General features: G+C 48.3%; 1 protein-coding gene across 1 annotated transcript in view; it reads left to right on the top strand.

Annotated features, from left to right (window-relative positions):
* Nucleotides 1-12,536, top strand: part of LOC106538675 (alpha-1-macroglobulin) — a 63,551-nt gene extending 51,015 nt beyond the window's left edge. The window contains exons 17-19 of the mRNA XM_087711236.1: nt 1,327-1,390; nt 3,056-3,266; nt 12,196-12,536. Coding sequence (XP_087567362.1) covers nt 1,327-1,390; nt 3,056-3,266; nt 12,196-12,406 — 486 coding nt within the window. The 3' untranslated portion in view covers nt 12,407-12,536. The remainder of the gene's footprint in view (nt 1-1,326; nt 1,391-3,055; nt 3,267-12,195) is intronic.
* Nucleotides 12,537-14,449: the final 1,913 nt, after the last annotated feature.

Genomic DNA, 14,449 nt, shown 5'->3' with positions numbered 1-14,449 from the left:
CTCTTGTCCCGGTGACTGACCGAGATTGGATCCTGCAACATTATCCTGGGTCACGTGTATTTGCCTTCATTCATGATATACTTTCCTTTTTTCTCAATGGTTTGCCCTTCCTAACCATTTGCCCTGGGATTTAATCTGACCTTACCCTGGTCCTCAATTTATGACCATAATTGAGGCCCAAAATTCTATTGCGAAGGGAGACGCGTTAGTTTTGCCCCATTTTATGACTTTTCTTGCCACAATTGTTAAGTGAATTACTGCAACAGCAGTTAAAAATCATGATGGCACAGTGGTTAGAATGCAGTACTGTGAGCTAACTCACTGTTTACTCCATGAGTTCGATTTCGAGCAGCTCAAGGTCAAGCCTTCCATGCTTCCGAGGTCAGTAAAACGAGGACCCAGATTGTTGGGGCCAGTATATAAACCTCTTAGAGAGGGCTGTAAAGCACTATGAAGCGGCATAAAAGTCTAAGTGATATTGCTATTAATAACATGATTGTTAAGTAAATCTGGCTGCCCCATTGACTTGACCCCAAGTCACTGCAACTGTCATAAATATGAGTCAGTTGCCCGACATCTGAATTTTGATCATATGACCAAGGGGATGCTGTAATGGGCGTATGAAAAACAATCGTAAGTAACTTCTTTCAATTTTGAATGGTCACTAAACAAACTGTTGTAAGTAGAGACCTACCTGTATTAATTTAATTTCCAAGCTGCTATAGCACCAGAGCCATGGTGGTGCAGTGGTTAGAGTGCAGTATTGCAGGCTAACTCACTGCTCACTCCAGGAGTTCGAACCCGACCGGCCCATCCTTCTGAGGTGGATAAAATGAGGACCCAGATTGTTGGGGGCAATGTGCTGACTCTGTAAACTCTCTGACTCTCAGAGAGGGCTGAAAAGCAGTGAGATGGTATATAATTCTACGTGCTATTGCTATCAGCCAAGAGCTGCCATCTGCTAAGACAGGCCTGTCAAACTGATGGCCTACAGGCCAGATGCATCACACACAGGCTACGCCTACCTCAGCTCTGCAAAGGCAAAAAACATCATGAGACATCCCGAGACATCATGGGACATGATAAAGTTTAACAGCTGTGAGATGTCTCTCCCATTGCTTCTCTGCCACAGACCCATCAAAGGATTGGCTTTCTGGCTATAGGTGGTGGTTGACAATGCCAATTTTTTTGAAAAAAAATTACTGGGACAATAATATATTCCTTGTGATTGGGTATATTAGAACGTACTGAAAAATAAACATTGATAAGTAGTTTTCATGAGCAGAAAGGACTGTTCCTCAATGGCTTGTTTGCTTCATCTGGTAGGAATTCGGCTTGAACATTTTTACCAACACCAGGCTACGCATCCCGGGATACTGCTCTGACCGTGGTAAGATCTGGAATGGATATATCTAGTCTAATGAAAAGATACGATAGAAATTGAAATAGAATAAAAGTTGGAAGGGACCTTGGAAATTTTCTAGTCCAACCCTTGCTTAGGCAGAAAACCCTCTACCATTCAGACAAATGGTTATCCAATCTCTTCTTTAAAACTTCCAGTTGTTGGAGCATTCACAACTTCTGGAAGCAAGTTGTTCCACTGATTAATTATTCCAATTGTCAGGTGATGTCTCCTTAGTTCTAGTTGCTTCTCTCTTTAGTTTCCACCCATTGCTTCTTGTCCTGTCCTCAGATCGTGGTCTTCCAATATTTGAGGGTCTGCAAGAGAGAAGAGGGGGGGTGTCAATCTATTCTCCAAAGTCTATGTAGATTTTCCGTCATCCATGTCATGGTTGATCGAAAGGTGCAACTGGACTTTCTGGGTTTTTCTTGGAAGACATTTCACTTGTCATTTAAGAAACTTCTTCAGAGCTGATTTTTTTAAATTTTCTGACCCTGAGAGCAATCAACCAATGGAATAGCTTGCCTTCAGAAGTTATGGGAGCTTCATCACTGGAAACTTTCAAGAAGAGACATCAGTCAGAAATTGTATAAGGTTTCCTGCTTGGGCATGGGGTTGGACTAAATGACCTACAAGATCCCTTCCAACTCTGTTAATCTGTTAAAAACCAGAAAGTCCAGTTGCCTATTGAAAAGGCACCTTTGGGACTATTCTCCTAAGCATCTGAAGGCAAGACAAGAATCAGTGGTTGAGAACTAATCAAGGAGAGGACCAACCTAGAAATAAGGTGGTCTTTCCCGACAGGTAGAACAATTAACCAGTGGAACTGCTTGTGTTCAGAAGTTCTGGTTTCTCCAGCACTGAAGATTTTGAAGAAGAGATTGGCCAACCACATGTCTGAAATGGTGTAGTCTTCTGCTTGAGCAGTGGGTAAAAGACCTCCAATGTCCCTTCCAGCTCTGTTGTTTCATTTTTCCGTACCCTAGAATCCACATGATCTGCCCCGTGTCTTTGTTAAAAATTATGTCACCACGTGGGCAATGCCACTTACTTTCTCTTGATGCCCAAAATCCTTTTCCTGAAGTCTCTTAAGCAATTGAGAAGAGCCGTGGTGGCACAGTGGTTAGAATGCAGTATTGTAGGCTAATTCTGCCGACTGCCAGCAGTTCAAATCTCATCAGGCTCAAGGTTGATTCAGCCTTCCATCCTTCCGAGGTGGGTAAAATGAGGACCCAGATTGTTGGGGGTAAGAGGTTGACTCTGTAAACCACTAAGAGAGGGCTGTAAAGCACTGTGAAGCAGTATACAAGTCTAAGTGCTGCTGCTATTCCTGACTTGTTGAGGACCCAAATCCAACAACACTGCTTTAATTGAGGTTTGGTAGTAACCATCACAAAGAGGGCGAAGTTTATGGGGGAATATAACAGGTGATGTTTGAGCTCTGGAATAGAGTTCCATAAATCAAAGAAAGTGGAAAGGTTGAGGCTTTCAGTGGTGAAATTAGGACATTGCTCCCCCGTTGCCCAACTGTCCGGACGCCTCCAGTCATCCGCCATTAATTTATGCAAACAAAGACCAAAACTGGATCTGGGAGGGGAGGGGCTATTATCCTTTGAGTACAAATAATCAAATGGCTTTCTCTCTGTGTTACAGATTTGCCAATGGAGTGGGACTTTAATGCTTTCACAAAACCTGGAGAGTCTGTTTTTGTTCAGAGTGTCTCTCCCCCGAGAATTGACCCCTTGCGAATCCCTGGAGTTCCTCCTCTTATTGTTATCACTAGTGATGAGGATGAGTCTGCTCCTAAAAGGACACCTCGGCGCTTCCTTCCTGAACCGTGGATATGGGAACTCGTTACTGTAAGGTAAGTGGATGACACAGTCTAAGAGATTCCCCTGGAGACTAATTTCTCCAGCCTAGAAGGGCTTCCAGCCATGGAGGGCTATAACTGCCCCTGATCCCATCCTCCCTAATGGCAAGTTTGAGCTGGCTTGGCTGAGCATGAAGGCAGTCGTAATCCAATATTCCTGGAAGGCACCAGGAGAAGTCAGTTGCTTAAAATTGGGAGGAGTCTGCCTGCAATTCATTCTGTGTCAGTCTGGCCACAACTACTCCCTAGGGAAAGAAAGACTCTTGACTCCATAGGTTTTAGAGAAAAGGTATTTTTTACTAGAGATGCTGAATGCAGCATGGATGAGGCAAGCTCTAAAGAAAAATCGTATGAAAATCATGTCAGAGTTTGTTGCTGCCAGCACACAAACAAATAATTCAGCAGGATTCAATTATATATAAGAAACTTCTTTATATACAATAATACAACACATGATGCACGTATACAATACCCATGCAGCTTTTTCCAACATGGTAGAGAGAAGAAGAAGTAGCAGCAAGTAAAAGCAACACAGGCCAGGATGGAAGCAAGCTAGTGCCAGTGCACTCAAGCTCTTATATATAGAACAGTTAAGCCACACCCAGGCTCCAAACTGTCTCAGTCACCAAACAGTCCCACCTGTCACCATGTCTATTCCAATTCATGAACTCTTATACACTGACAAATTGTATATTGAAAGCAATTCCCAATCAGGCTCTGTTCCAATGTTTTGGGAACTTGATGTCTCAGGCACCGGTGCAAATTCCTTTCCCAGGTCTGGCGTCCTTGAAGCTCAGTGTTAGTGTCCACACTCCCCAATTTCCCATAGCATCCTTTCACACCTCCAGCACGTTTCCCTTCCCCCTGGTTAAGGCAGTTGAGGGTTACATTTTACTGCAGTTATTCAATTAGCAACACGGTTATTAAATAAATCTGGCTTCCCTATTGACTTTGCTTGTCAGAAAGTTGCAGAAGGTGTTCACTGCAAGAGTTATAAGTATGAATCCAAATGCAAATCATGTGATCATGGGGAACAAAGGTCATAAGTGAAAAAAATGGTGATAAGTTGCTTTTTTTTCAGTGTCATTCTAACTTTGAATGGTCACTAAATGAGCTGTTCTAAGTTGAGGACTACATGTATTAAATATTAAAACTCTCCAAACAGTTCATGTCACAGCATTCTAACTCTATACAGCTAGTCCTTGACTTATGACCACAATTAAGACCAACATTTCTGTGGTTAAGCGAGACATTTTCTTAAGTGATTTTTGCCACTTTAATGACCTTCTTTGCCATAGTTATTATGCAAATCGCTGCAGTTGATAAGTTAGTAACACGGTTCTTAAGTGAATCTGGCTTCCCCATTGACTTTGCTTGACAGAAGATCGCAAAAGGAGATCACAAAACCTTAGGACATAGCAGCGATCATAAGTATGAAGCAGTTGCCAAGCGCCTGAATTTTCATCACATGGCAATGAAGAGGCTGCAAAGGTCGTAACTTTGAAAAATGGTCATAAGTCACATTTTTCGGTGCCGTTGTAACTTTTAACAGTCACTAAGCGAACTGTTGTAAATTGAGGACCACCTGTATTATTGTGTGGACATCTGATTCATTGAGGTGTTTCGCACAACTGCTCCAGGACAGAGCAATCTTTTCTGCTGTTCTTTCACCCAAAAAATGTATGGTTAGTGCTAAATTTATAATCCTAATTGAGCCAGGAATTATGGTCATAAGTCACTGCAGTTGTAAATTGAGGCACAATGACCTGGCCCTGATTTTTTTTGATGTGGTCACTAAACAAATACCGGGGTTGTTAAGCAAATCCTTTTTCCCCCAATGGGGGTTGCTTGCTGGAGACCAGAAGTAAATGCCAGAAATCAGCAAAAAAAACCACTGCAAATCTCAGTCATGTGACCATAGGAGGCTGCAAATGGCTGGTTGCCAAGTGTTCAAAGTGTGTTTTGTCTGTTTATGTGTGTGAGTGTGCACGTGTTCAGCCATCATACCTTTGAAAAGATGTAGCTTTGGGATAGGAGACACCATCATAACTTTTAGATCGGCGCGAATGCCGCAGGTGAGAGTCGCTAGAGATTTTAGCACTTTTTATTTCCAGCAAAATATGACTGCGCTCTGCCAGCTGGGCTGCCAGAGCTTGCTCTTTAAGGAGCTCTAGGCAGACCAGCCAGCTAATGATAGCAGTTTAAATCTCATGCAGTCAGGACAGCCAATCAGCGGTGAGCATGAAAACTTGCCGATTCTAGCCAATCCGTGGCAAGCATGAAACCTTATGTAGATATGCAGCGCCACCCCGAGGGACAGGAGGGGTCCCGGGCACAGCGGCATCGTCTCCCCCCCGCCCGAATAGGGAGGCCTTTTGCACCTGCGACCGGAGCCACTAGTTTGCGTTCAGCGACTGAAAGGATCGCCAAAATCCACCCAGGACAGCTATGCCTTCTGTCCGTAAAGTTTGGGGGAGAGGAAACAGCGCTGTGTTCCTTTGCGCGCCTTCCAGGGCCCTGGAGGAGGAAGAACTGAGGCCGGATCCTCCTCGATCCTCCGAGGAGGGAAAAGGGGATCTTGGCACCTCCGCACTCTCTTCCGAGGGGAGTAAGGGAGGTGTTTCAGCCTCTTCCTTCGCTTTGATTTTCAGCCGCGTTGGGTGAATGGAAATGTATTCTTGCATTTATAACCAGAGGAAAGACCGAAGAAAAGGGAGGGAAAGGAAAGGATCCTGAGCGGGTCCCTCCCGCCGTGCGGCCAAAGGATGAAGGTTCAAGCAGGACCCAAACTCCCAGGGGATCATTTTCACTCGCTGTTTCCGGGATCCAGGCTGGCTTTCTGCGCCCACCGTCGCCCAGACTGTGGCGTCCCTTCTAGACCGCGCTACGGACTTCCCGAGGCCAAAGTCATAGAGGAAGGAGCGGGAGCCTTGCAGCCTTGGCGTCCTCTCCCTCTTTTCCATTCTTTTGTCACTTTCTCTCTCCTCCTCTCTTCTCTCTCCTCTTTGTCTCTTTTTGTCTCTTTCACACTCTTTCTCTTTGTCTCTCTTTCTCTCTCCTTCTTTCCCACTCTTCTGTCACTTTCTCTGTCCTTCTCTGTCTCTTTCTGTCTCTCTTCCCTCTTTTTTTCTTCCTCTCTCCCACTCTTTTATCACTTTCTCTCTACTGCCCAACCTGACCCCATACTTATCTTTGATTGATCATGTTTGCAATAATTTACCTTCTTTCCTAAATAGGCGCAGTTCCCTTACTGGATCCCTCGCTCACTCAAACACACAGACACACACACACACACACACACGCACAAAACCATTTTTCTCCATTCCAATTCGGATCCTATAAATCAATTGCTCTGTGAAACATCTGTGAAAAAAATTCAGGTGCTCAGGCATGAAAATGTGCTGCTCAAATACTATACTTTTCCGCAGAAAAAAAATTAGAGGGAACATTGCTTATGTAGATTCTAGCCAATCCATGGCGAGCATGAAAACCTATGTAGATTTCTGATGTACATACGTACGTAACCTTCTAGAATGAACAGTGTCCAATCCCTTGCCTACATATGTGACGTAGTCCTCCAGGTAGGCAGGGCACACCAGCTTCCAACTGGACCTGCGCAGTTCACTTGTCCCCAGGATCTCGGCTGCAGCGGTCGAGTCTGCTATTTCTCTGGCTGCCTGGGAAGGAACCTTCTGGAGCTCCTCGGCCCACAAGTCGGGTTCTAGCCTGGTTCTTTCAGTTTCCAAGACCGTCACTCCCCACTGGATGCCCTCGATCCTAGATAAGTGATCACGGCTCAGTTTGGCATGTAGTTCCCCTGTTGGGACACCGAGTAGGCCTGTTTCCCACTTGTCTGCTTCCCAGCCGGCGGCTGAACATGCTCGTTGGGGCGGAGACCTCAGGTTCTGTGACAGTTGCTCTGGCCCTCTGGTTGCAGTCCAGTCGCCCTGGTTCCTAAGCTCGGTGTCCCTAAGGCAGTGTCTGAGTTGGTCGATATGCCTCCTCCAGATTCGCTCATCCTCCAGCTCAATGCAGTATGACTTGGGGCCAGTGACAGCCATGACTCAGCCTGACAGCCAGGTCAGGTACCCCGCATAGTTGTGTGCAAATACCTGGTCCTGTATGTTGAATGCCCGCATGCGTCGTGCAGAGTCCGGGGGGGGGGTCTCAGGAAGGTAGTCTGGGTGGTATCGGTCAAGTCGTGACCTCAGCCTTCTTCCCATCAGCAACTCCGCTGGCGTCTTGTTGGTGGTCGCATGGAGGGTGATGTGTTAAGTGAGGAGGAACTGGTCAACTTTTTCCTGCCAATTACCTGGGCCCACCTGGGTGAGGGTTTCCTTGATTAGTCTCACCATCCGCTAGGCCTGCCCATTGCTTGCCAGGTGGAAAGGAGAGATGAGTATGTGCCAGATCTCTTGCTCCGCGAGGAATGCCTGCATGGTCTTCGCCATCAGTTGTGAGCCGTTATTGGAAACCATGATGTCGGGTAGACTGGGGGTGGCGAAGAGTCATCAAAGGACTCGAATGGTGGCTTCTGCCGTGGTTGTCTGCATAATGATTACTTCTAGCCATTTGGAGTATGCATCCACGACAATTAGGAATGTTTGTCCTACTGGCCCTGCAAAGTCAATATGTATGCGGGACCAGGGTCCCTTGGCCACTTCCCATTCATGAGTGGGTGCCGTGGTGCTGCTGGTTGCGTCTCCTGGCAGGGTTTGCATGTGGCCACCCACTCAGTATTGTCCTTGTCCATCTGGGGTCACCAGATGTAGCTCCAGGCTAATGCCTTCATTCTCATGATCCCAGGGTGCCCCACATGTAACACATCCATGGCTCGCCTCTGAAGCTTTTGGGGAATGATGACCCTTTCTCCCCACAGCATACAGCCTTTTATGGTTGACAGTTTGGTTAGCTCGCTGTGGTAACTCTGGAACTCCTTCCTCAGTCTCTCCTGTGGCCACCCCCTCAACACCCAGCTCAGAACTTTCCATAATGTTTTGTCTTTTGGGGTGTGTTTGGCGATGTCTCTGGCAGTTACTGGGCTGGCTGGGTCAATGTTGATCAGCAGTACTTGGGCAGTGGGTGCAGGGTCTTCCACTAGTTCTGGCAGCAGGCAGCGGCTGAGCACATCGACATGGCTGATGTCTTTGCTGGGGCGGTGGATCAGCTCGTAGTCATATGCAGTGAGGAAAATGGCCCAACTGGTCATTTTCGGGGACATGTATGGAGGGATCTGTTGGTTTCCAGTGAGAAGTCCTAATAGGGGCTTATGGTCGGTGACCAGCTCGAAGTGTCTTCCGTATATGTACTCGTGGAACCGCTTGATTCCTGTCACCACGGCCAAGGCCTCTTTATCAATTTGACTGTAGTTGCACTCAGCCGGTGACAGAGTCTTTGAATAATAAGCTATCGGTGCTTCTGTTCTGCCTGGTAGGTGGTGGCTGAGGACTGCCCCAACTCCGAAGGGGGAAGCGTCACAGGTGATCTGGACCGGCAATGTGTGGTTGTATTGAATCGGGATGCTGTCGGACGAGAGGAGGTCTTTAACTGCTGCGAATGCTTAGTCTTCCCTCCGTCCCCAGGTCCACGGCATCGTCTTCCCCCGGAGGTTGTGGATCGGTTCAGCAACGGTGGCCTTCTGTTGTAAAAAAATGCTGTAGTAATTTAACAGTCCCAAGAAGGCTTGCAGTTCTGCCTTATTCTTTGGGGTGGGGGCGTTCTTATTGGCTTTCATCTTGCTTTCAGTCAGGTGGATGCCCAACCCATCTATTAGGTAGCCCAGGAACTCTACCTGCCTTATGCCGATTTTGCATTTATTAGGGTTCACTTTGAGTCCTTTTTTCTGGAACTTTCCCAAGGTCTCACGCACGCGTTCCATCAACTGGCCTATTGACTCCCCTGATATAAAACTGTCATCGAAGTATGGCATCACCCCTGGGATCCCGTGCAGTAGCTGCTCCATTAGGCACTGGAAAAGTCCTGGGGCTACGCTGACCCCAAGCAACTTGGTACATTTAAATGCCCCCCTGTGAGTCACTATGGTTTGTGCTTCAGCGGTGGTGTCAGCGGTGGTGTAAAGCATTTCCATGATTACTATCAACTTGAGAAAGGGGGGGGGGGATGCCATGCATACTTTTGGCCAGAGTAAAAGTCTCATATTTCTGTACTGGGATGTGAATGCGCATGTCCAGAACCCTGCCATAACATCCTTTTGGAGAATGTGATTGATGACCTCAGCCAGAGGGGAGGGGAGATAGGGGTAAAGTTCAGACACCATTAAGTGGGATTTAGTTTCGGCTACACAGAAGTCCGTGCCAAGATGTTAGTCCTAATAAATGAATGGGGGTTTTTTGAACCTTGTCTCAGGGCTCGTAAATTAATTAGGCCAACTCTTGGAAACTTCACAGGTGGCTTTGTCTACTGGCAGCTGCTGATAGGGCTGGGCAAGGTCCAGCTTGGTGAATATCTTCCCGCTTCCTATGGAATGCAACAGATGTTGCACCACTGGCACTGGGTACACACTCTGCTGGAGGGCCTTGTTCAGTGTATACTTGTAATCCACGCAGAGGCAGACAGACCCATCTGTCTTCACAGGGGTGACTATGGGGTCTCCCACACTGCCTGGTCGGTTGGCACGAGGATTCCCTAGGCAATGAGTTTGTCTAATTGTTTCTCGACCTTGGGCCGCAAAGCAAATGGTACCCTTCGGGGTTTGAGCCTGATGGGGGGTCACATGGGAGTCTAGGTTAAATGAACTGCGTTTCCCCGTATATTTACCTAAGCCCCTATCGTAGATGTACGTGAACTCCGCCAACAGCTGGTCTAGTTTGTGGGTGGTTACGCGGTGCAGTCCGATGATGTCCAGGCCCAGGGGTTTAATCTATTCTACTCCCAGCAGTGATGGCCGGTGGCTGCCAACAACCATGAATGGCAGCCGGCCCTGGAACTCATGGAACATTACTTTGACCACCATTCTGCTTAGTACCTCTATCCGGTTCCCTTGATAATCATTCAGGCAGACATTTCGCAGCTTCAGGAATTTCCTGCTTGCGGCTGGATTCAACTTCTTGATTGTTTGCCAGGATATTATTATGAAATATGACACTGTGTCCAACTCCATTTTGCATGGTCCCCCTTCAATAGTCACAACAGTGTGGTATTTCTCCTGCTCATATGCATCTATGTGTCCCACAGTCCTCTCTTCATCTGCTCCATTGTTGGATGGCTCTTGGGTTCTCTGGTCTTCCTGATGGGGCTATAGGCTTTGGCTGAAAAGGAATGGGTTGGGGTACTTTGCAGGCTTCGGCAATGTGGCCCTTTTTCTGGCATCAGTGGCATGTCACGTCCCGGAAATGGCAAGCCACCCTTGTGTGGAAACCCATGCAACCCGGGCAACGTGGCTGCCTGCTCTCTGCATCCCTGGGGCTCTGCCGCTTTTCTGGGTACACGCAGTGGATGGTGTCGTCTGCGTCGTCCCAGTCGTCATTGTACTCAGGGACTTCGGTTGACCAGTTGGGCTCTGGTATGTGTGGTGCACCCTGCTGGTCTTCCTCCCGTTTTCTGCCAAGTGGTCTGATGATTCTCCTCGACAACATCCTTGAATGAAACTCCTTATCAACAGTTTCTTTTGTAAAGAGAGGTCTCTCATCCCCAGGATGATCCGGTCCTTCATCATTTCTTCAGGATTTATAAACTCGCACCTAGTAGTGATCTCCCAGAGGCTGGCCACAAAATCATTGACGGTTTCTCCCTCTCATTGGTGCCAGTGGTAAAACTCATTTTGGCGGATCATGGGGGTGGCAGAGGGTGCGTAGTGGTCTTCCGGGCATGTTGCAGGGTGGCCCAGGCAATGGTCTCCACATCTGCTGGGGCGATCAGTATCTGTGCCATTTTGTAGATTTTGGTGCCACATTAGGTCAGGAATAACGCTCGCTTCCTCTTGTCCAGCCTGTCCTGGTAATTGTTGGCCTCCAGGAACATTCTGAAACAGCCCATGTATGTGTGGCAGTCTTCCGTCTGCGGGTCGAAGATCGCTGGAGCAGGCGATACTTGCCATTCGTGCAGGTGGTCGGGGGTCCTTGTTGCAAGATAGCTGCATGGTTCACGAGGAGGTTCTCAGGTCCCTTTTATCCTTCGTCGCCAGTGTTAGATCGGCACGAATGCAGCAGGCAAGAGCCGCTAGTGATTTCAGCACTTTTTATTTCCAGCAAAATGTGCCTGCGCTCTGCTGGCTGGGCTGCCAGAGCTCGCCCTTTAAGGAGCTCCAGGCAGACCAGCCAGCCAATGACAGCAATTTAAATCTCCCGCGGTCCGGACAGCCAATCAGCGGCAAGCATGAAAACCTAAGTAGATTCTAGCCAATCCGTGGCAAGCATGAAATCTTATGTAGATTCTAGTCAATCTGTGGCGAGCATGAAAACCTATGTAGATTTCTGACATACATCGGTATGTAACACCAACTTCAAGCAAGTGTTAAGCGACTACCTGTAGTCAGTGTTAGCAATTATCCTGTGTCTCCTTGATGGAATTCATTGCAGGTAGTCGTTGACTTACGACCACAACTGAACCCAACATTACTGTTGCTAAGTGAGACAGTTAGATGAATTTTGCCCCATTTTACAACTTGTTAGTTAGTGACATGATTGTTAAGTGAATCTGGCTTCCCCATTCACTAAGGTCACCAAAGGGGATGGCATGACCCCAGGACACCGCATCATAAATATGAGCCAATTGTGAAGTGTCCAAATTTTGATCATGTGACCATGAGGAGGTGGCAATGGTCATAAGTGTGAAAAATGGTCATAACCCACTTTTTAGTGCTGTTGTAATGTGGAAAATGGTCAGTAAACAAACGGTTGTAAGTCGAGGACTACCTGTAGTGGATTGCTTCCCTCACTTTCTATTCTCTTGTGTCCCTCCATAGATTTCAAGAAAAAAGACATTCTCAAGGCCATAGTTCTAGAAGAAAGAGGCAACTAGTTGAAGCAACCTATGAAATTGTTCTTCCTGTGACCATCCCGGACACCATCACCAAATGGAAAGCTGGAGCTTTCTGCTTATCAGAAAGGAGCAGCTTCGAATTGGTCAACCCCACTTTTCTGAAGGTCTCCCAGCCACCCAGCAATTCAGAATAACAGAGTTGGAAGAGACCTTGGAGGTCTTCTAGGCCAACCCCCTGTTCTGTCCTCACTACACGTTAGTCTGTCTGCAGCTTGACATGCAGCTAAACCCACTTATCCTCCAATAAAACAGACCGTGTGCATAGATCTGAATGCTTTATTGAAAGAACAGGATGTGGTGAAACTGGGGAAAAAGGGCGTTGGTACTTACCTGATACGCCTCTTCTCATAGTGGGGGGAGGAGTATCCAGAACAGGTTGACTTTGTCCTCTCATGATTGAGTGAGTCAGATAAGCTCTTTGGGTAACGCCCCCTGGCCAGCAGGCCCTCCCAGATTTGACGAAGAGCTCCATCCGACTCGTTGCACCATTCACTCCAGACTCTTAATTCAGTTCTTAGTTTTTATCGTCTTCAACATCAATATTTATATAACTTCATAAAACTGTGAACATAAAACTTAGTCGTACAAACATAGTCGGGGGGGGACTGGATACTCCTCCCCCCACTATGAGAAGAGGCGTATCAGATAAGTACCAACGCCCTTTCTCCATAGTGAGGGGGGAGGAGTATCCAGAATGTGACGTACCAAAGCCTGCACGTCCCTAGGGAGGGATACCCAAGAGGCCCCATGTCCCCCGCTCATGCCAGTTGAGGCATGGGCCCCGCCCTGTGAACCGCCTGCAATGCCCTGCGTCCAAAGAGGCTTCTGCTGAGGCAAAAGAGTCCAGTTTATAGTTCCTAGCAAAGGGAGAGGGGAAGGCCCACATGGCTGCCCTGCAGATTCCGGCCAGGGGTGTCTGCGTGGCCCAGGCCCTGGCTGCGCTCCACGTGGAGCGAGCTGTGATATGATTGGTGTCTGTAAGCCCTGCGATTGGTATGCAGTGGCAACGCAGGTTCGCAACCACCTACCTATTGTGGTGGAAGTCACCCTGTTACCCAGGCCCCTATTTGGAAGGAGACAAATAGGGCTTCGGATTTCCTGTCTGGCCTGGTTCTCCTGAGGTAATCTTCAGAGCCCTCCTTACGCCCAGAGTGAACCACTTCTTTCCTAATGGGTGGGAAGTGTCTGGACAGAAGTTGGGCAAATCAGTTCCTGGGTTTGATGGAAGCAGGGGCCCACCCTGGGGATGAAGGACATAACCCCACTCTGTCTTGGTGGAAGAAGCAGAGATCCTCCCCAGTGGACAGAGCTTGCAGTTCGTATATCTGCCTGGCGGAGGGGATGGCCACCAGAAAGGCCACCGTGAGAATCAGGAACTTAAGGGAAATTGTTCATAAAGGCTCAGATGGAGTGCCTATTGGAGCGTCCCCTACCCTGTGTAAGTCCCAGGAATGGTACCTGAATGCTGTGTGCGGTTTGGGGTTGGAAGCTCCCTTGAGGAATTGCCTGACCATAGGATGGTGAGTCAGGCTCTGGTTCCTGCCATGCAGGAGAACTGATGAGATGGCTGAAACCTGTCTCCTAATTGTGTTAGAAGCTAACCCTCTGTCCCGGCCTGCCTGGAGGAGGTCCAGAATCTGAGGCACTGAGGCCTGGCTAGGATTGTGCCCCAGGAGATTACACCATGAGGCAGAGGCCTGCCACATGGAGCCATAGATACGCTCTGTGGAGGGTGTGCGGGCAGTCTGGATAGTCTGCATCACCCTGGGGGGAAGAGGTGTTTCCCCAGGATGCTCCGCTCAAGAGCTAAGCAGTCAGCTGGAGCCATTGAAGGTCTGGGTACTCCAGTAACCCCTGGTTAAGGGATATCCCCTCCTGGGGGATTCTCCATGGCCTCTCCACTGAAGCGACTGGAGATCTGCAACCACAGCCTCCGGGGCCAGTGAGGCGCCAAAAGAACCCCTTCCGCCCCTTCCCGAAGGGTTTCCCCTATGACCCTGGGAATCCGACAAGGCATACCGACAACCCCTGGTCCGGGGGCTTCGCAGATCGTCCGCCCCTTCTGCGCCCCCCCCCCATGTCTGGTACCTGGAGAAGACCCTCAGGAGCTGAGCGTTGAGGGGCGTGGCGAATAAGTCGATCTCCGGGTGTCCAAAGCACTCTGTCAGCTCCTTGAA

This window comes from Thamnophis sirtalis, unplaced genomic scaffold (genome assembly GCF_051295495.1).
Source record: "Thamnophis sirtalis isolate CommonGarterSnake01/CBP01778 unplaced genomic scaffold, rThaSir2_p1.2 scaffold_3, whole genome shotgun sequence".
Lineage (NCBI taxonomy): Eukaryota > Metazoa > Chordata > Lepidosauria > Squamata > Natricidae > Thamnophis > Thamnophis sirtalis.
This window is presented reverse-complemented; position numbering and strand designations above follow the sequence as displayed.